At 42.7% G+C, this 22397-nt stretch overlaps 1 protein-coding gene across 1 annotated transcript in view; it reads left to right on the forward strand.

Annotated features, from left to right (window-relative positions):
* The first annotated feature begins 6977 nt into the window (after window positions 1-6977).
* The window catches only part of hook1 (hook microtubule-tethering protein 1), a 34693-nt gene continuing 19273 nt past the window's right edge, over window positions 6978-22397 (forward strand). The window contains exons 1-7 of the mRNA XM_080723262.1: window positions 6978-7227; window positions 11903-11988; window positions 15247-15319; window positions 17051-17101; window positions 17448-17580; window positions 19823-19890; window positions 20680-20739. Of these exons, the coding sequence (XP_080579388.1) occupies window positions 7180-7227; window positions 11903-11988; window positions 15247-15319; window positions 17051-17101; window positions 17448-17580; window positions 19823-19890; window positions 20680-20739 (519 nt within the window). The 5' untranslated portion in view covers window positions 6978-7179. The remainder of the gene's footprint in view (window positions 7228-11902; window positions 11989-15246; window positions 15320-17050; window positions 17102-17447; window positions 17581-19822; window positions 19891-20679; window positions 20740-22397) is intronic.

Below are 22397 nucleotides of genomic sequence, written 5' to 3' on the forward strand. Positions count from 1 at the left end.
GAGTTGATGGCGGTGATGCTGGCCCTTCGTCACTTCGAACCCCTGATCCTGGGTTGGCACGTCCTCGTCAGGACGGACAACACCACGACGATGTGTTATGTCAACAAACAGGGGGGGCTGAGGTCCCGGGAGCTAGACGAGTTAGCTCGGGACCTGACACTGTGGTGCCATGGTCGACTACAGTCGATCAGGGCCTCTCATGTTCCAGGCCTCCTGAACAGCGGAGCAGATCTGCTGTCCAGGGGGGAACCACGTTACGAGAACTGGTCTCTCCGCCCTTCAGTGGCGGAGGAGATCTGGCTCAGGTTTGGCCACCCGGTGGCAGACTTGTTCGCGTCGTCAGAGAACGCGAAGTGTTCTCTGTTCTTTGGCCTGACGGGGACTCCCCCACTGGGCCTGGACGCTCTGTCTCGCAGCTGGCCGCGGGGCCTTCTGTATGCCTTTCCACCGCTAGAGCTGATTCGTCCGACCCTCGAGAGGGTCAGACGTTACTCCCTGGAGTTGCTCTTGGTGGCGCCGAGTCAGGGGACTTGGAGTTCCCTGATAGCGCCTCTCCTGGTCGGTCGGCCTTGGCGCCTGCCCCTACTCAGGGACCTGGTGAGCCAGGCGAACCAGGAGATTTTCCATCCGGACCCCCAGCGCCTAGACCTGTGGGTCTGGCACCTGAAAGGGAGAGGCTGAGGGCTGCCGGCCTGGCCCCTGCGGTCATAGACACGATGCAGAGGGCCAGAGCTCCTGGTACTCTGGAAGTGTACAGGGGTAAATGGGAGGCCTTCGTCTCCTGGTGCAGGTCGAACCGCCCTTCGTTGGTTCCGGCTTCTGCGTCCTTGAAAGACCTTTTGGACTTTCTGCAGTCCTGTGTAGTCCAGAAGCTAGCAGCCTCTACTCTTAGGGGCTATGTGGCTGCCATTGATGTCTGCCACAATGGCCTGGAGGGTTCTAAACCTTCTAAGAACCCTTGGGTGTCTCAGTTTCTGGCTGGGGTCAAACGAGACGCTGCTGCAGCTAGACCGTTGGTCCCCTCATGGGATCTTGAGGTGGTCTTAAGGGGTCTGAGTCAGGCTCCTTTTGAGCCTTTGGAGTCTATCTCCTTGAAGCTTCTTAGCTTTAAGACGGCTCTTCTCCTGGCTCTGACTACAGCCAAGAGGGTCAGTGACCTTCATGCTCTTTCTGTAGATGAGGGTTGTATGAGGTTTTCGGGTGAGGACCGTAAGGTCTTACTCAAACCTCACCTCAAGTTCTTACCCAAGAACGGGAGGATTCAGGAAGTCCGGTGGAATTTCTGGCCTTTCACCCTCCTCCTTTCGCTTCGGAGGAGGACAGAAGGCTAAACTGTCTTTGCCCGGTTAGGGCACTGAGAGTTTACTGTGAGAGGACTAAGGACCGCAGACGGTCCAGTAGTCTGTTTGTCTCTCACGGAAAGTCCACTGGTAAGACTGAGATCGCTAAGTCGACTCTGTCGGGGTGGATTGTGGACGCCATTAATTTGGCGTATGACAGTGCGAAGGTGGCTAGACCCTTCGGTCTTAAAGCCCATTCGACTAGGGGAGTTTCCTCTTCCTGGGGTCTCGCTAAAGGGACCTCCATCCAAGAGGTCTGTATGGCGGCTAATTGGAGGTCGCCTTCCACTTTTGCGGCTTACTATCACCTGGACTTAACGCCTCATTCCTTGGCGCATTCTGTCCTTGGGGTGGCCGCTTCCTCCCCTTCCTCCTGAGCTGAGTCCCTTGGTAGGGTTTCTCTCTCAGGGAGTTTTGTAAGTGTTTTTACACTTTTCTTCCTCCACCAAGACCAGAGGGTAGTGGCTCTGGTGGAGGGGGGCCCTTTTCCTGAGTTTTTCCCTTCGGTTTTAACTTGGGGCAGACTAGGATTGAGGTGGGTTCTGGTGGGCCTAGTCTGTAAGGGTTCCTTAATTCCTGTTGGTTCGTTTCCACGTCCGGGAGTTTATGTTTCCCATAGGAGTGGAGTGCTGACTGGAGATTCGTAAAAAAACACAAGTGTTTCGTATGAAACACCTGTTTGTTAAGAATCGGAAGGAAGCACTCCACTCCGGTGAGACCCTGTTCGTGAGTTTGCGCAGAGCTCTCAAGAGGGGGAACATCCGGTGGATGGGGAATTTATATGGGTCCGCCTCTGGGCGGTTACGTCATTTGACGGACATACCCTGCGGCCAATGGTGATGGCTGTCAGTTCCCATATGATGTCGTGTGGGAGTTCCGACTGCTCCACACCGTACTGAATTACTGCTAGCTTACATAACAACTTCAGCGTTGGACTTAAATCTAAGATATACAGGTCATCAGTGACACGTGTGGGAAATGTGTTTCCCCCAAAGAGTATAATGCAATCTGCCACCATGCAACAGCAAATCTTATGCATCTGAGGCGGTCCTTTCCCCTTGGGCTCCACCTTCTTCCAGGAGAAGGTCTCTGGATTGTATTTCCATAGGTCATTGAACATTGAACCGACGATGTTGTAGCCACCAAATATGTACAGCTCTCCATTGTAGGTAAAGGCAGAATGACCACAGCGTTGTTCTGGAAGGAGCTGTGCAGAAGGTGTGTTCAGCCAGCAATCGGTCTCTGTGTCAAACACTCTGGTCAGTCTGGTGTTGTCCCCACAGCCCCCAAATACAAACATCTTTGTCCCGATGATGGTGGCAGAGTGGAGTACTGAACAAGGTGGTGTAGTGCCTCTGGTGTTAATTAAAGACCAGACCATTATGGTGGTGTCCAACTTGTAGATGTCATTAGTCTGTCCAGTCCGCGGGATTTTTCCTCCATGGATATACATGACCTTCCCCAAGGCACAGACTGAGTGGCTGTACCTCGCCTCTGGAACAGTACCATACATCTTGGGCTCATACCATTTGTGGGCGTCCACATCAAAGGCATAAAGCAGGTTGGAGACAGGATTCCCTCCCGTGTTGTAGACAGGATTCCCTCCCGAGATGTAGACGGTATGGTCTATAAGTACAGCTTTGTGGCCATGGCGCCTGTCTGGAACCTCAACAGGCTGTTCTCCTCTGTCATTGGTCAGGGGTAGCTTCATCCAGCGTAAAGACACTGTGTTGAAAACATGCACTTCCATCAGACGACTGCTGTGGTCCCAGTATCCTCCAAAGCAGTACACCTTGTGCTCCACTACAACAGCAGCAGGATCAAAATGTCTTGGTGCTCCATTAAGATTCACCGTCCAGTACAGCATGTCTCACACAACGTAGATGAAGTTAGGTCTGTTAAAACCAGCACTGTAAAACAATGGAGTCCGAATGTGCGAGTTTAACGTTTATATTGGTTCAGTCACACAAATGTCACACAAAGTTTGACAAATCCACAAAGCCGATGAGTTGGGTCGGTCAATAAAGGGTCTGAGTCTGTTCAGCACTTTTGATAAATTGTCAAAGAAGTCTCTATAGGCAGCAGGATCCGTCGGTAGAGGTTGAGGTTTTGTTTATTTGATGATTCAATTTAAAGGACAGTTGTGATGACGACATTGTGATGTTGTTGCATAATGATGTCATCATGTAGAATAGTCAATGACGTTAATCTGATTGACATCTGATCTGGATGATGTCAACTGAGCATAAACACATTAACCGTGAAGATGAAATGTTTCAAATTAGAAATACTGTTCCTTTGAAACAGCGTGGGCTCTTCCTTGAAGTCATACTTTGACGTCATAGTACTGAGTTTTCAGGAGAATAACCTTAATATAGATAAACTAGACCAGGTCAACCTGGTTGTGCCTGACCCCCTGTCTGTCATCATCATTTATGACATCATGCCTTTTGTAGGCATGTCATCATCATGTCATCATCATATATACCCTTTATATAGAAAACCCGGACCGACATTTGCTTATGTAGGCCTACCCATTTCATGGGTCTGGCAATAATTAGGATAACTAGATTAGAAATATCCAATTCTGGGAAATTGTGAGTGTGGTTGCCTATTTATTGTCTGGATAGCCAAATGTGATGCTTGTGAAGATCGTATAGTTAGTGTGGTTGGCAAACAGGGCCAATCAATTGGTCGAGCTTCACATTACTGTAGCTTACTGTAGAATATAGTCAGCAACCGTCAGCAACCACACTCGCAATTTAAAATAGCATCTTCCTAGTTTGTATTTATTAGTGTGGTTGCCCGAAGGGAGACACACTATTCAACCACACTTGCAATGTCCAATTGCATCCTTTTAGTTAGTGTGGTTGCCAACACTGTAGTTCTGGGGAAACTTTATTTTCAGTAGATAGATTTGGAAGTTGATGGAAACCAGATGCAATTGGAAATTGAAGGAAAAACATTTGTACTAGGCTAGCTCGAGGATTGGTTGAGCTTCACCTGACAGTTAACTTGCAGCAGAATATAGTCACGGCAACCACACTTGCAATTTCCAATTGCATCTTTCTAGTTGTGGGCTTGCCTGAAAGGCAAGACCATTATGTTATCTTCATTATTTATCTATCTTTATTTGTATCTTTTTTTGAGCGGTGCAAACTGCTCCTATATTTCACTTTTTAGCGTGTTTAGCTAAAACATTTTAGCACAGAACGATTCATTCATTCATCATCGATTGGCAAGTTGATTAACTAAACATGAATTGACCACTCAGAAGTTGATCTACCCATGACGACATGTGTTAGCCAAACAGAACAGACCAATCAAACGCTGTGTTGTTCATGCCAATTTGATTGGCCTCGTCTTGGCCAATCAAACCTGGCCAATGAAAATACTGCTGTGTCCATGGTTTAGCTAAATATTTAGCATGAAACAATATCATTGATTGGCTAGTTAATTAACTAATTATTATTTGTCTTAGCCAATTAAATCCTCTTCTGAAAGCCGATTCCTTCTTGATTACAGAGAAGAATCAAGAAGGAGAACTGTCTCCGAGCCCAGGTTGCACCTGACCCAGCCAACAGCAGCCCAAAGTCCAGACAAAGTATTATCTTCAGTTGCACTCCCTCGAGAAACAGTGAGTGGGACTCAGTGGGTTAAGCCTAGGTTATTAAGATTTAAACAGAGCTTGAGACACAGGCAGCAGAGCAGACCATGCCAGCAGCCAGCCAGGAGGAGCATTTGATGCACGCAAAGCATGCACACGCGACGACACGCACGGCGCACTGTACATTGAAAATACCTTTAATATGAAATTGGCCTTATGCATACACACGCCCCTTACTGGGCCAATCGGGTATTGGATTGCTGCTCCACTTCCTGTCTCATCTGGAGCAATGATAGTGAATGTGCAGTCATGATATTGTAGCAAATAGAGTGGTGTAAACTACATTATCTGATTTGATTATTTCATATCATCATTTATATTGTGTAAACTTTGTGTCAGTGTGTCGACATGTACATTTTAAATCTCCTCTTAAATGGGAGTCTGCACTGCAGCATAGCACTTCTGTAGCCTTAGATTAGATGCTCATCGTGAGCGTACTTGTAGTGTACCAAAAAAAAAAAAAAACCCTAAGTACACAAGCCTTAATCTAAGGCTACCACTTCTGTACAGACTCGATTGTCAGTTTCCACTTTCCACCGATTCCAAAAGACAAAGAACTGGAAAGAGAATAGAGACAACTTTACAACCACAGAGAGTCCCGAGTCTACATGAGACAGGAAGTGGAGCAGCAATCCAATACCTGAGTGGCCCAGTAGGGGGTGCGTGTATGCATAAGGCCCATGCAAACTAAGGTATGATGATGGTATGGAGCAGGCAACTGGTGGCCTGGGGGCCACATGCGGCCCCCACCTTCACTTAATGCGGCCCGCAGGTTAATACCAGAATACTGATATATTATTGATTTCAGCTGTTACAATTACAACCATGATCTGCTTTTATTCCGTCAGTCTTAGTAGCTTAATGACTAGTATAGTAGTATTAAAATGTATTTTTTTATGGGCATTGTTTTTGTATTTAGGTTCATAAAGTTAGCATGAGTATATAACTAAATTGAAATTAAAGGGATATTTCACTTTCAAATAAACTTTTGGTAATTTTATCATCTAATCAGGCTTTTATGAACACCCTGAACAGTTTTTAATTAGCTTGATTGAATATTTAGATATTTGATGTAAATGTGACCAGGCCCTCCAGGCCCAGGGCCTCTCCCCACACACACCCATTGTAACTTCAAACTTCATTTTAACCATGATAGATTCATTAAAAACACCCATTATTTTTTCTGGTGACTCATACTACCCTCCTAATATGTGAGCAGGCCGTGTTTTTTCGATAACTTTTTTTATTTATTTTTAATAATTATTTTGTATTTCATTTTTTCCATTTTCCCAAATAATTATTAAAAATAAATGAAAAAAGTTATCGAAAAAACACGGCCTGCTCACGTATTAGGAAGGTAAAATGAGTCACCAGAAAAAATAATGGGTGTTTTTAATGAATCTATCATGGTTAAAATGAAGTTTGAAGTTACAATGGGTGTGTATGTGGAGAGAAGCCCTACCACTGCTCCCCGTTGAAAGTGGAATATCCCTTTAAATCAAAATGTTTGGGGATTCCAATTATAAAAATATAAAAAAATAATTCAGGATTCCAATTCAAAATAAGCTAAAATAGCCGATGTAGATCTGCTATTTTATTTTTGTATGAGATACTAGAATGACAAAGTAGGACGTAGCAATATGCAATGTGGCCCTCTGGAGTGAAGTTGGAAATAATAGTGGCCCTCGCCATCATTTAAGTTGCCCACGCCTGGTATGGAGGGAGGGAGGGAGGGGGGAGCTCGGGCAAAGAAATGCCTACAAGTACAAGCAAATCGGATCAGTAGGGCGTGTACGAAGCGCACACACTGCGACCTCTGATTGGCTACTCAAGCACTCGGAGCGCCGTCAATCTCCATGTATCTCAACGTCCATTGGTCTCGCCGGTTCACTCAACTCAACTCACTCACGACATCGCTATCCCGTCGGTGCTCGTGCTCCGTTGAAAAAAGACACAAGGAAGGTGTCATTCACGTAGCGCTTTTGCGTCGTTTCCCCGGCGGAGCGACCTCGATAATCGTCACGTTTGCGCATTTGGCGTTAGGGATCCACCTCTCGCAGGTGAGGTGAAATGCAGTGGAGGAGGTGCTGCTGCTGCTGCCCGTGTACGTAAAGGCTTTGTTGACAGGTGGAGGGGACCCAGATACACTTTTATTCACACTGGGGCTGAGCGATGGACCAAAACAAAACAGCCCAGCTGTGTGACAGTCTGATAATATGGGTGAGTATCATACCAATGGTGTTTGTGTGACTGTGTGTGTTTGTCGCTCAAGTCGTGTGATTAGGCTACGTATAAACCCCGGATTTCACCTGATCGTCTTATGTCAGCAAATGTATACTCCCTGGAAGTGATCACCAATGAGGAAATATGAGGACTTAGGCGCTTTTGGGGACCCTGGTTGTCATATGATCGGTTACAGAGGCTACCCTTTTCGACCCCCTCTGTGCGTTTGCATTAATCAGTTATTAGCAGACTCGCGCAACGTTACCTACACAGAAACAGAATACTATTATCCGATTCCTTATTGAAGTGATAGCCTATATGACCCGTTGTGCGTTATACATTTAGTAATTTACCAATTACGACCGCATAAAAAAAACAAATACAACACATTATGGTTAATTCAGTTGATCCTCATCAGATTTAGAGCTAATCTAATTAACCCGGGGCGAGACATTCCTTGGATCTCTTGTAATATAAACTGACCATTGAGCTGTATTCGTTTCAGAGCAGTAGTCCAAGTACTCGATCAGCAATCATTGATTTAAAAACACAACCTTTAATGTTTAATATAAGAGGTAGACTTCACTTCACACGTGTCGGGTTCCTCTGCTGTTCTGAGGCCTATTGGACAGCAACCACTAAAAGGTATATCTTTTTTTTTAAATGAAAGCCACGCATTATTTGATGTTTGCAATGAACTTGAACCACATGTTGGAGAGGGGAGAGGACAAGCAAAATGTTAACATGGTGGGTGGGAGTGGACATTTGAAAGGGAAGTAGAGCTTTTGAGAATGCACCTAATGCCACAACTTATTTATAACTTACCTTGGATACATCTGTATCCATCCACCACCCACCTACAGTATGCATCCATATGTCATGTCCATCCATCCACCTATTCTTCCATTCACCTACAGCATTTATCCCTCCACCTACAGTGTAGGCTATCATCCCTCCATCGTACTGTAATGGTGCATTTATATTGCGCCTTTATCCAAGGCCCTTTAAGTTTACAGAGATTCACCCATTCACACACACTTCAGGACAGCCTTTCCCATTTGGTCTAGTTAGGCTGTTTCCCCAACCCATGCCGATCCTTTTATAGTTTTTAATCAACTTTATATATATTGTTTTTACTATTAAAGTTGGTTCCTTCCTTTCCTTATGTAAAAGACTTTGGGTAAAAGTGCTATTATTATGTATTGTATGCATAGATATTACTTACATCCATACATTCTGACTTTAATTAAACCTGCCTATCCACTGCCTATCCACCTATATCATATAAATACATTAAACCTCCATTCTCTCTACACCTCTCTGCCTTTCCCCCAAAGGGAATATCGGGTTGTTGTGTTGAAAACTCCCCAGGGAAAAGTGTGTTAATAACTGCACTGCTGTGCAACACCATCTTTCTGAATGTAGACTACCGTTTCCAAAACAGTGGGTCGGAACCCATTTGTGGGTCACACAGACACATTTTTATGGGTTCCTTTATTTGTTATATCCTACATTTAGTTTTTAATTGATTGATTGAAGACTTTATTAGAAGTTTGCATATAATAGGAAAAGGTACAGTTTCATTACAGTACAGTTCACTGGTACAAGGTCAACTAAAAGGAGATCCAATAAAAGCACTTGGCTTATTTGCACAGGAAACCATAGGAACATTTTCAAAAAACATTCCCCAAAAAAGCACACATTTGAATTCATTAAAAACATGATTTATTTAAATGATTTCATGAAGAAATCAAAGAAAAATCTAAGAAATTCCATTAAATGAGAGAACAAATATTTAAGAAGTAGTGAAAATGGCTCATCTAATCTGCAAGTTCACAACGCGGCGCGACGCATTGTGAGCTTGTAGATCTGTTGTTTTCACTAGTTTGGGTCCCGGGCATACGTCTGACTCTTTTGGGTCTCAACCTAAAATGCTTGGGAACCACTAGACTAATAATTGTTATTCCTGTGTTATTCCCCTATCCAAACTCTCATGCACTATTTTCACCTAAACTGTAATTAGTCAGAAGCTGCTGCTTTCTGCCCATTGGTTCATCACCCATAACTGGACAGCGGCACGCAACAAACAAGTTTTAATGTATGAATACGAATATGTAATAATGAATACAGTTTTAATTTTCACAGAATGGCACACAGCAGGGCCGGATGTAAGCTCTAGTAGTAGGTGGGGCGAGAGGAAATGCCAGGGGGGCAACCTTTTTAGGGGGTCATAACGCCAGAAATGCATAAAAACCTATGCATTTTGGCACACTTATACCAATGACACACCACACCATGCTGTGTACAGTACAAGTCACAGAACTTAAGAAATAAAATACACAAAAAAGTAAAAAAAAAGAAAAGAAAACAATCACACCCGTGTGAACTGAGCGGTGGTTTACCCACCTCATAGATCATGTGTACCGATTTTTGTGACATTTGAAGAAAATATGTAGGAAAAGGAGCAAAAAGTGTGTTTTGGAGAAAATTCAAGATGGCGGAAAATCTATCCTGGCGCAAATGGGCGTGGCCTATATGGGGAGATGCGTCTTGACCCAAGGAATCCAGGGAAAAAAGAATTTTAATTTTCCGATCTACGGTTCAAGAGTTACGGGGCAAAACGTAAAGTGGGCCGTTATAGCGCCACCATGAGGCCGAGTGATGTAATTATTTTTCGATTCATTCTTAAAATCATTATGAATCTCCTCTCCGAGGTTTGAAACTGTAGCTCCAATGGTTTACGAGAGAAAAATACTTGAAAGTGATTTCTTGCATTGTCCCATTATAAGTCAATGGGGACAATTAAGTGTCGTTTTTTGCCGATTACGTCGGCATGGTAAGGCGGATCGGAACGAAAGGTAATAGCACACCATTCCCGGCCGAGCCGCACATTTTGATGTATATATTGCGCGAGTGGCGTAAATGGTGCGGCACTAGTTACGCGCCGAAGTTTAGGCTACATACAGACACGGACGGAGACAGACAGACCCACACACACGGCCACGTATAGGAGCGTTGTGACCACCGCTCAAAAAAAACACAAAAAAAACAACAAAAGGTTAAAGAAATGATAAATAATGTGATGACAAAAGACAGACATGTTACTGGTGTGATAGCTATATAAACTGATGTGATTGACAAAGATGAATGCAAATGATACTATAAACTGATAGATATAGATTGATACACTGATATGAGACTAGATGGATGATAGATATGATACTGGATAGATTGAGACACTGAGATGACACTAGATGGATGATAGATATGATACTGGATGGATAGATTGATACACTGATATGACACTAGATAGATAGATATACGAATACAGACAGACAGACAGACAGACAGACAGACAGACAGACATGACACTAGACAGACAATGACATTATATTTCCTCCAAATTTGCGACAAGGAAAAAGGAAAACAAAAGCACGCATCTAGCTTCACTGAATATTCCAGCCATGGTCTTCCTCCACGATACCAGCCCGGGCTGAATGCGCGTGCTGTCTTGCCAAAATGACGTTTTGGAAACACAAGATTAGCGGGCTGTGATGGTGCTGTTGTGCTTAAGCCACTGCTGCGTCGTGTACGGCGAAGCTTTCAGCTTGTGTTGCCGTGCTTGTGGAACTCAATTGGGGGTTAGGGTTTGGGTCGGGTCGAGGAGCAGCAGCTCTACCTCCTGCTCCCTGTGTGCTGTTGTCGGCGGCCGCTGCTGCGTTGCGAACGGCGACGCTTTCAGCTTGTTGCCGTGCTTGTGGAACTCAATTGGGGGTTAGGGTTTGGGTCGGGTCGAGGAGCAGCTGTACCCCGAGTCGACGACGGCTCGGAGCCTGCCTCTGGACTGACTGGAGCCGTAGCAGCAGTGCTACTCGCGTCGCGAGGTTTAGAAACCAGAAATCGACGCATATTGACCGAAAGAGCCAGAGAAAGAGAACAGAAGTTAAAGTGAAACAAGCTGCAAGCACAACTAAAAAACAAACTGTTCCTTCTCTCGATTATTAGTTCCTTAATGCACTGGACAAAACTGAAGTTAGTTGGCAACCAGAAGTGGTGCGTGTACTTGTCTGTCGAGACGAGACTGACTGCTGTTCCCTCCTACGCATTCAACGCATATCGGGGGCGGAGCTGCTGGCCTGGCTGGAACATTATTATTTGTTTTACTTCTTTTGAGGTGCAGAGAGGGAGAGAGATGGCATTGGCGATCGGAGTTTTTAAAATGTATATATAATGAAATGGTGTTGGTTTTGGTGGTGCGACAGCTGTAGCATAATATATATATATAAAAAAAAACGAAATATATATATTTTTATTTTTTCATGCCATCTTGTTTGGTGGGGCAGACAGGGCATTTAGGGGGGCAATGCCCCCCCTTGCCTATGGGGAGATCCGGCCCTGGCACACAGCCACACACGTTTCACTAGTGAAATCAAATAGCCTAAAGATTCAAAGAATTACATGATGAAGTTCAGGAGGAATAACTTTCTTGACAAAAAAATGCCGATCGACGCGTTGTGAGCTTGTACATCTTTTTTTTTTTTTTGCAAATGTTCCGCCCCAGGGTAATGGATTTTGATTATCGCGATCATATAACGCGATTTATTTTGTCTCAATAATGGTGATATGACATTTTCATATCGTCCCATCCCTACTCTCTGTGCTCACTCTGCAGCTGCAGACCTTCAACACCCCTGCACCCTGCACAGCAGCAGAGGAGCTGACCACTGGAGCAGCAATGTCACAGGCACTGCATCAGATGTGAGAGAATGCACCCACACACACACTATACCAGGGGTTCTATACCAGGGTTGAGAGAGAGACAAAGCAGGGACCCCCACAACCTTATCATAGATTCCATATACGGTGGACTAGTTTCATTGTTTGACAGTAAGATCATCTGCATATTTTGGATTCATGTTAATGTGGGTTTTCAGATATTTAACCACTTGAACTGCCAATACTTAATAAACTTGACCTTGGCTTTCACTGTACTTCTGCTCTTTTCCCCCTCCAAAGCGCTTTGCCAACTGCGAGGCGTTGTGAGCTTGTAGATCGGCTATTTTTGGCTAAAGTTCTCAGAATATGGACGCTAGGGTTCATATAATATGAAAAAAGGGGGAAAAAAACAAGTTTCTATCACACAAAAATTTGGAGGACCCCCTGTAGTAACTCTGAGGACCCCCTAGGGGTCCCGGACCCCCTGTTGAAGACCCCGGCACTATACTCTCTCTCTCTCTCTCTCACTCCATTAATCATAATATACAGTACAGTATATGTCTTCTCTGCAGGTGCATTATTCATCTCTTCACTCTTGTCTTGCCTACGATGGAAACCTTGTATGTCCAAAACTGTTACTCTTCATTCAATGAAGAACATGGAAAAACAGGTGTTCCAGCCAGGGGATCCAATTTAGTTATTGTTTAGTTATAAGCGCTTGTGACTGTACTGCACAAAGTACCGTAGTGTGACAAGTAGTACGAAAACAAAACAGGAATAGTTTAAATGAGATACAAGGTTTCTGCCTGACAGCAATGATACACTGTATACACTGCAGCCTGGCATTTTAGTCCAGTCAGGGAAATGCAGGGTGAACTGTGTTGGGGGCGGGGACCATTTGATGAGTTATGTCTCTCTCTCTCTGCCAACGCATAAAGTCACACTTAGGCTTAGGGCTGTCACAATTATTACATAATCGTCTAATCGTGATTATTTGACACTATCGCAATTATTTTGTCATAATCGTCATAATCGTGAACGTTGAAAAATGTCCAAAATAGTGGAAATAGCAGATCTACAAGCTCACAAGGCGTCGCGATGAGCTTGTAGATCGGCTATTTCCACTATCAAAGTTTTTTTTAAGTAGTAAGTTGTCAAATATGTCAGTCATTTCTTTGTATATTTAGGTTATGTGTAGGGTGACCATATTCTGAAAATCCAAAAAGAGGACACTCTACCCGGCATATATATATATATATATATATATATATATATATATATATATATATATATATAATTTTCCCCCCAATTTTTTTTCTATTACTAGTTTACCGCTCAATTATGCCCTATACCACTAATAGCCTATTATGTATTCAATTTTGAGGGGGTTCCAATTGGTCCCTTTAAAAATCTAGAGATCCACTGATAAAGTAGGTCTATGCCTTTTGGCTCCTGTATGAACGTTCAGCTTTGTAACTAAATAAAAGAGAGGTAGCCCATTATTCAAACCGCCGTATCTTCTGCTTTACAAGGTTGTAGAAAAGATTCTGTCAATTTAGTTAGCAGAAGAGCTCTCACCTCGCACAGACTGTCTTGTAAGCTACTTTGCAGTGTTATGGGCTTGAAGCAGAACTTTTATAATTGTAAATGCCTAAATGGACACAGAAGACTACCAGCTTTGCTGACAGAACGCTCTGCTTCTCAATGTTGGTCACTCACACTTTTTGTGCATCTCATCAGTGTCAGTGATTGAAAGCCGCGGTCGTCGCGAGCACCTTCGCCTCGCCGATACGCATCCGTAGAGCCGTCTCCCGTCATTTTTAGACCAGGATTGAGGGAATAGCAGGCAAGATTCCTTCACCAATGTAAACACAGTAAGTTGCTGAGGGAGTGAGCATTAATAGCGTTTGCAGTTCGTTTGGCTCTGCGCTGCGCGATCTGCTGCAGAGCTCTGCTCTGCTCTGCCTCTGATCTGAAAGCGATACAGGCTGAGGGAGGGAGGGATCGCAGGCAGAGAGTAGTATGAATAATACACGTTCCGGGGTTAGCGCCTCTCACAGTGTGTTTCCAAAAGAACCATTGAACGTGCATTGTAAATGTCCGTGCTTAAACTGTGATATGCGCGAAACCCCGGACATTTGAAGGAATTTATAAAACCCCCCCGGACCGGCCGGACAGCCCCCTAAAAGAGGACATGTCCGGGCAAAAGAGGACGTATGGTCACCCTAGTTATGTGTCATATCAACCATGTGCAACTTCAAAGCCTAAAAGCCAAACAGAAATGTAATTATCAACGACAAAAACACAATTAAATCGTTAATCGCCAATTATTTGAGTGACAATTAATCGTCATGTAAAATGTCATATCGTGACAGCCCTACTTAGGCTCTATACATACAAAGACGATTCACAGAGTCATTTTCAAAACATTTACCGCACAGACGGAATCATCTCATGAAATGTGTGTGCCCACTTGAAACCACTTAAGAACGGCAAGACTGTCTCCAGAACGCACCAAAACCACTGTAGTATATATGCCAGGCCTCTGATTGGCGCTGTAAAGCTGCCACAAAGCACCAAAAAGAGAGAAGAAGAGAGCGATGCTCAGGAAATATGAGTATTGGGTTGTACAGACGGAGACGCAAAGCCGGCGGTTTATTCACTCTGGGAGCCGGTTTCAAAGATGTGCGTATTCGGGCACCCAAAACGCTGGCTCCCTGTGGCAGAAAGGTCTACTCTAAACGATTAAAACGTATGCGCATTCACCTAAAATAGTTTTCGTATGGATGGCACCTTATTCTCTACAGCAGGGGTCTTCAACAGGGGGTCCAGGACCCTGAGGGGATCCTTAGACTTAATACTGGAGGGGCCACCAAATCCTTGTGTGATAGGATAGTCTTTTTTTACATTATCCTGCTTCATCTCTCTCAGCAAGGGTGGTCCTTGGCCTGAAAAACTTTGAAGACCCTGCTCTACGGGGTCTTCTACTTCTTGATGATATGCATCAAGAAGCACATTGAACTTTAAATTGGGTGTTTATGTTGTCAAATTCAGCAGTGATGAATCTTTAATTATTTGTTGCAAGTTGCACATGGTTGATGAAGTGTGTGTGTGTGTGTGTGTGTGTGTGTGTGTGTGTGTGTGTGTGTGTGTGTGTGTGTGTGTGTGTGTGTGTGTGTGTGTGTGTGTGTGTGTGTGTGTGTGTGTGTGTGTGTGTGTGTGTGTGTGTGTGTGTGTGTGTGTGTGTGTGTGTGTGTGTGTGCGCGTGCGTGCGTGCGTATTCTTCTGTGTGTGATGCAGAGACCCAGCATGGTTCAGTGACGCATGGCTGAGCCGCATCAAAACAGAGACAGGGGACAACTGGAGACTGAAGGTACAGAACAGTGCTGTCTCATCATATCCTTCCATCTGTCTTTACCCGTTCTCCTGCCATAGTGCATTTTGATACGCAGACAGACTCCAATGTGGCATCTCCGCTACAGTACAGAGAGACAGAATGGAGAAGATATTGAGAGCAGATGGCATCTAACATACAGTACAGTGATACAGTCGTGTGGGTCATCAGGTGCATTCATATTTCATAACTGCAATATGGAGAGATGCAAGGTTTCTTCCTGACAGCAGGTCCCAGGTGGTTGTTGTGTGTTAGACACAACTTGTTGAACCAAGCAAGTTCACCTGCATATTAGACCAGACACATCTATCTCAAATCTGGTGTCACACTGATGTCTAGACAAAAGGCAATGCAATTTCCTATAATGATTTCAAAGAACAGCCATGAAGCATGAGAACGTAAGCACACTTCATCGACTGAAAAAGTTTAAGTTTCCTCTGTCGTGCAATGAAGGAGATCATTATATTTTTGCAAGGAAACTACTTCATTCACAAATTTGTGTCTATACACAGACTACTATTAACTGCTGTGCAGCAGCATTTCTGATCAAACATACTGGAAGGCTGATTGAGTAATTTTTATTAGACAAAAATGAAGTACAGTAAAAAAAAAAATGTTTTGTTTCGTGCTGCAAAACCTTTTGCTTGATTGAGTCTTTTTATTTATTTGTTTTAGAAATTGGTTATTGGAAATTTCCTGCATCTAGGTATAGTATCATGCCAGATTACAGATACTAAGGCTTACAGGTCCAGGCTCAATCTGGGATCCCACTCGATAGAAACAAATCACACCAGTTTGAAGTGAGTGGTGCTTTTGAGAATAAATACTCATTTATGATGTAATTCCTGTGGTGTCAAAGTTTGCTTTGTGGGACATACGGACTGACATACATACACACAAAGCCCGATCTAGGAGCGGTTAGCACCTCTCAAAAAGAAGGGTGAAAAAGGACTTTGTTTCTGCTGTTAGCAGAATCTGTCTTGAGAGATTAGTCCAGGCTATACAGGTTTGTCTTAAAAAAATTGAATATTGTGTAAAAATAAAAAAAGCATTGGAAGCAGCAGATGCCATAGCATCCCAAATCTTCACTGTCTGCAGAAATTTTACACTGGACTTCAAGCAACTTTGACTTAAAGGAGAATTTCGGGGGAAAACGGCTTTCTTACCTTTTTAAAAGTATCTTTTTGGTCATCAAAATTATGGTCCAGCAGTTGTTTTGTCAAAAGAAGCAACATATTCCATGTTGGATTGATAGATAATGATAATGATAGTTACCTACTCATCCCGCGAGGGAAATTCAGATATCGCAGCCCAACCCAGCTGCTTTTTATGGATTGTCATGTTCTACCCGACAGGCCGCTTTTCAGGGCAGTCTTGAAGGAAGCCAGCGAGCTACATGTTTTAAGGGAAGTAGTCAAGGAATTCCACACTTGGGTGGCAGTGTTGTAGAAAGAGAATTTGCCCATATTTGTCTTATGGGTTTGTGTTACCAGATCGTTTTATGCGAAAGTTTAATTGTTTTTTTAAACAGAGCTCTATGCTGACTCGTTATTGTGATGTTGAAGGTGATAAAGTACTACATGCTCTAGGGTCACACTCCCACCTGAAACTTTACTCTGAACCTTCTTCTGAAATTCTTTCTGTGTGTGTAGTAATTCCGTGGTTTTGATTCCTACTCTTGGTAACTGTCGACAAACCTTTTCTCCACAGATGAACAACCTGAAGAAGATCCTGCAGATGATTCTAGATTATTATAATGAGGTAACTAGTGTCGCTATCGAGTGGAAACCTTCTATTATTGTTTTTTTAAAGGAATATAATGAAAAGAGCCAATCCACAAGCTCACAACACGTTGCATTGCGGCACGTTGTGAACTTGTGAGCTTGTGGATAATTTTAATTTTTTATTTTCTTCTGAGTATGATGTAGGAGGACATTAATTTACGAGAAAAAACGAAAACATAAAAAGTTGAAACATGGATTGGATATATAAGATCTTTCTGCCCGACAGCCACGATAAACTAACAATCATTTTAATAGTTAATGTTATCAGGATTTGTATTTATTTATATGACTTAACATAAGAATAAATCTCCTGTTGCCACCAGGTCCTTGCCCAGAAGATCTCAGACTTCCTCATGCCAGACCTGGCCAAGGTGGCCGAGCACTCTGACCCGGTGGAGCTGGGCAGGCTGCTACAGCTCATACTGGGCTGTGCCGTGAGATGTGAACGGAAACAAGGTTTGCTTGATTGAATACTTAATTAGTCAGAAATGTAAACAGCATGTGGTTCAGTAAGACATTAAAACTAAAAGGATAACACTAACAAAGTTCTGGGGACTCCATTGTGGTCCTATGTATTCAATTCATCAACATGGCACTAAATTAACACAATAATACATGTCATCAGCAAATTACAAACACTATGTACAGATGAAATGGGATAATTACAATGGAGCTACGAAGTTTGACGTCATTTACACATCCTACCTGGTTCCTGTTTTTCCCCCCATTCTGAATTCCCATAGACTTTTTTCATATCGCTGTGTTCCAAACTTAAACAAATAATCTCGATTTTAAGATGACTCAATGTTATTCTCCATAGAGAAATTACTTCCGCAAACCGGGGGATGAGTGAGTGACGTCATGACTTTGTTACTCTATTAACTCCCCTTTTGGGTGCCTGACGGATGTATTTCCAGGCCAATCTTTAAAGAAACAGTGTTTTACATCCTTTTAATGGATGTTGTCAGGGCATCATGTTGGTGGCAGAGCAGTAGAATAAGAGCTTTCTCATGTTCTACATAACATTTGGGTGGTACCAGATCATAGTCTCTAGTGTTGTGGGTGTAACTCACTTTGGAGAAGTAGTTCGACAGGTATGAGGGTATTGAGGGCACTGTCTCACTGTCACGATCTTAAATAACAATCCTGGTGTTATTTGACTCACGCACACACACACACACGCACACACACACACACACACACACACACACACACACACACACACACACACACACACACACACACACACACACACACACACACACACACACACACTTAAAGCATGCACACAGAAAATGCATATATGGGTTGATATTCACACATCTGTACATGCATGCAGTGCACTGTACAGAATAGAATAAAGCAGAGATGTGGGCGTCAAAATCCCTGCCAGGCTTCTTGAATATCTCAGTCCAACAATGCCTCATTATTGCCCTGCCAGGCCTGTAGCCACTGACAAAGACAGACCCAGATTGGCAGCCTCACCGGAGACTCACAGAGCACACAGTGTCACATGTTTAGCCGTTAGCAGAGCCCAACCAGCAGTGGTTTTACTTAGGTAAAAGTATCAATATTGCAATATAGAAATGCTCCGTTACAAATAAAAGTGCGGAATTCAAAATGTACTTGAGTAAAAGTACGAAAGTATTGTCATCAAAATGTTCTTATAAAGTACCAAAAGTAAAAAATAGCAGATCTACAAGCTCACAACGTGCCACATCGCAATGCATTGTGAGCTAAATTGGTTAATGTATGATTTATAATATTTATAATTTGATATCTGCAAGGTAACTGGTAACTAAAGTTTTCAAATGAATGTAGTAAAAGTACAATATTTGGATCCGAGATGTAGTGGAGTAGAAGTAAAAGTATTGGAAATTACTCAAGTAAAATAAAGAGTGCCAAATGGTATAATCGATTTGAAAAACCTAGATTTGATTGAATTGGGTGGCCGATATATCAGCACAACTATTCTATCAGTCTGGCTCAAGTCATTAGGCAGTGGTGGATGGACATGACTTTGATTTTGACAGCAAATATTGATTTAGTTTTAGTGTTGATTTTGACAGCAAATATTGATTTAGTTTTGGTGTTGATTTTGACAGCAAATATTGATTTAGTTTTAGTGATAGTCTTTTGAATAAAATTCCATTTAGTTTTAGTCATATTTTTGTCATCTGGAATGTGTTAGTTTTAGTCTAGTTTTAGTCGACTAAATATCATAAGATTTTAGTCGACTAAATCGCAAAAAATGATTTATTTTGGTTGCCCTTGATGGTGAGTTCACACTTGGTTGCATGCTGAAAATAGCCAATCTACTGCGATGTGTTGTGAGCTTGTAGATCTGCTATTTTCAGAGAGTGACCCCAATTGCAAACAAACATAAAATGTGTTGCCTTTTAGTTATAGTGGATCTCACCTCCACTAGTCCCTCCCTAACATTTTAGACTAGATTTTATTTGTCGACAAAATTTTCAATATATTTAGTCTTAGCCGTCATATCTTGGTGAAAAAGAGGTAGTTGACAAAAATGAAGATGAAGAGAAATCATGTGTGTGTGTGTGTGTGTGTGTGTGTGTGTGTGTGTGTGTGTGTGTGTGTGTGTGTGTGTGTGTGTGTGTGTGTGTGTGTGTGTGTGTGTGTGTGTGTGTGTGTGTGTGTGTGTGTGTGTGTGTGTGTGTGTGTGTGTGACCTCTAGAATACGTTCAGATCATCATGACCCTAGAGGAGTCGGTGCAGCTTGTTGTCATGACAGCCATTCAAGAGGTCAGTAAGATGTGTGTGTGTGTGTGTGTCCCAAACACTGGGTCGCACACACACTTTTTTATAGGTCTTGAGTAAATATAACATTTTACAGTTCCCTCTGCCTGTATTAGTACGTAATGCTCATACACATAAAGTAACTGTATTAGTACGTAATGCTCATACACATAAAGTAACTATATTAGTACGTAATAATGCTCATACACATAAAGTAACTGTATTAGTACGTAATGCTCATACACATAAAGTAACTGTATTAGTACGGAATGCTCATACACATAAAGTAACTGTATTAGTACGTAATGCTCATACACATAAAGTAACTGTATTAGTACAGAATGCTCATACACATAAAGTAACTGTATTAGTACGTAATGCTCATACACATAAAGTAACTGACGTCACCGACAGAACGGCCCAAACAAGAGATATGCACGTGTGTCGTGTTTGCACCGCTCACTTCGCATTGGTGAGATTTTCTATAATTTTTTTAATTTAAAAATGTATATTTTTAAGTTAAAAATCCATCTGTGCATTTGTGAAAAGTAAATGGAGGACATTGAATCTTGTTGTATTATCTGTCCATTGGTGGTTTCAAATACTTGTAGTGAAGTAAAAGTACAATATTTGCCTTTTAGATGTAATGGAGTAGAAGTAAAAGTACAACAAATTTGAAATACTCATACCTCAAACCTTTACTTAAATACTGTGCTTGAGTAAATGCACATAGATGCTTTACACCACTGTCTGTACAGTATTTGTAGTAAATCCAGTGCCATGTTTCCTCCTCAGCTCATGGACAAAGAGATGGCCCAGTGTGGGGCGGAGCCGGCTGGGGACTTGGAGCTGCAGGTTGGTGTTAATAAAAGCACAATGAGTGTGAATTGAATGACTCGTACACATTGAATATTTGTAATATACATGGTCCTTGTTCTGGTTATTTTTATCAAATTCCTCAAATATTTTTCATAGAAGCATTTATTTTATAAACTTAGAATCGGTGTAATAGTGTAATGTTCATGAATGGTTTGAGTATTGGAGAGCATCATTTAACTCATTGAATGCCATTTCAAGATGGCCCCCAAGTACCAGACTGCCACTATCCTAGATTTCTAGTGCACGGATCAATTTTTAGTGCACGGATCGTGCACGCCCATGCACCATATATGCATCATATGTGTAGTACTTTTTAACAGCTTTCAAACAAAAAAATCCGCTTGGAAATCCGTTCAGGCATTCATGAGATAGAAGCCTTCAAAGTCAGACAAAACAAACACTGCCACCTTCCACATTTCTAGTGCACGGATCAATTTTTAGTGCACGGATCGTGCACGCCCATGCCTAGATCATGCACCATATGTGTAGTACTTTTTAACAGCTTTCAAACAAAAAAATCCGCTTGGAAATCCGTTCAGGCATTCATGAGATACAAGCCTTCAAAGTCAGACAAAACAGCCATTTTTGATAGGGATGTCCCGATACCACTTTTTTGCTGACCGAGTACGAGTACAAGTACTTCATGTTGAGTACTCGCCGATACCGAGTACCGATACGAGTACAATTAATAATACAAAATGTATTTAAATTACGCTTTTTTTTTCCCCTCTAAAAAAATATATTATCCAATTTATATATCCGCATCCATCCTCATCCGCAACTATAACATAATGTCAAATTATTCTTTTTTTCTGGTATTCTCAGAAATGCATTCATTGATTTAGCCCACAGCAATCTGAGTTCCCAGAGGTCATTTCTTCCGCCACTAGGTGGCGAAGCCCACAGAATCTCTATTCTCTTCAATCAATCGTCTTTTTTCAGCTGTGCTACACTGGCAGGCAGGCACGTACACACATTGACAATTTGACATCAAAGGGGGCTTGAGCCCCTGCCAGATCAGTCTGTAAAAAGTGTCCATGAATGCATTTTTTTACTATGGTAAAAAATGCAAATGTCCCCGGGCCCTTTCCATACCATAACTGAAGGCTGCATTCAAGAGAATTGTCCACCAAAAGGCCTTCTAGAAATATCAGCCCCTGCCTCTCTAAAATGTCTCTGCACGTCCCTGCAGACAGACACACACTTCACCGAGAGAGCGAGCTTTCAAGACAAGAGCGACAGTGACAAACAAACAAACACACACACAGCTTTCTAGTGGGAAGTTTAACTTACCTACAGTAGCCTATACTTTGCAATTTGCGTGAGGTGGTGAAGGATATATGAAAGAGATTCAACTTTAGAGGTAAGTTTAGCGCAACAAGGCATGCCGTGATGCTGATGCCTTTAAGTGGTCGCAGCTGTATCGTTGGAGCACTGGTGCCTCGTTCGCAGTGCGGCACTGTGAGCTTGCATATCTGCTATTTTTCAATAGCAAAAGTATAAAATAATTAAGGCCCTGGCTTTCACCTTGAGCCCTAGTAACTCAGTCCCACTTTTCTCCCCCTTGTGACGCCCCAGCAGAGTATCGGGCGCTGCCGTGAGAAGTATCTGGCGAGTACGAGTACAGCAAAATA

This window comes from Nannobrachium achirus, assembly GCF_963921795.1.
Source record: "Nannobrachium achirus genome assembly, chromosome: 1".
Taxonomy (NCBI): domain Eukaryota; kingdom Metazoa; phylum Chordata; class Actinopteri; order Myctophiformes; family Myctophidae; genus Nannobrachium; species Nannobrachium achirus.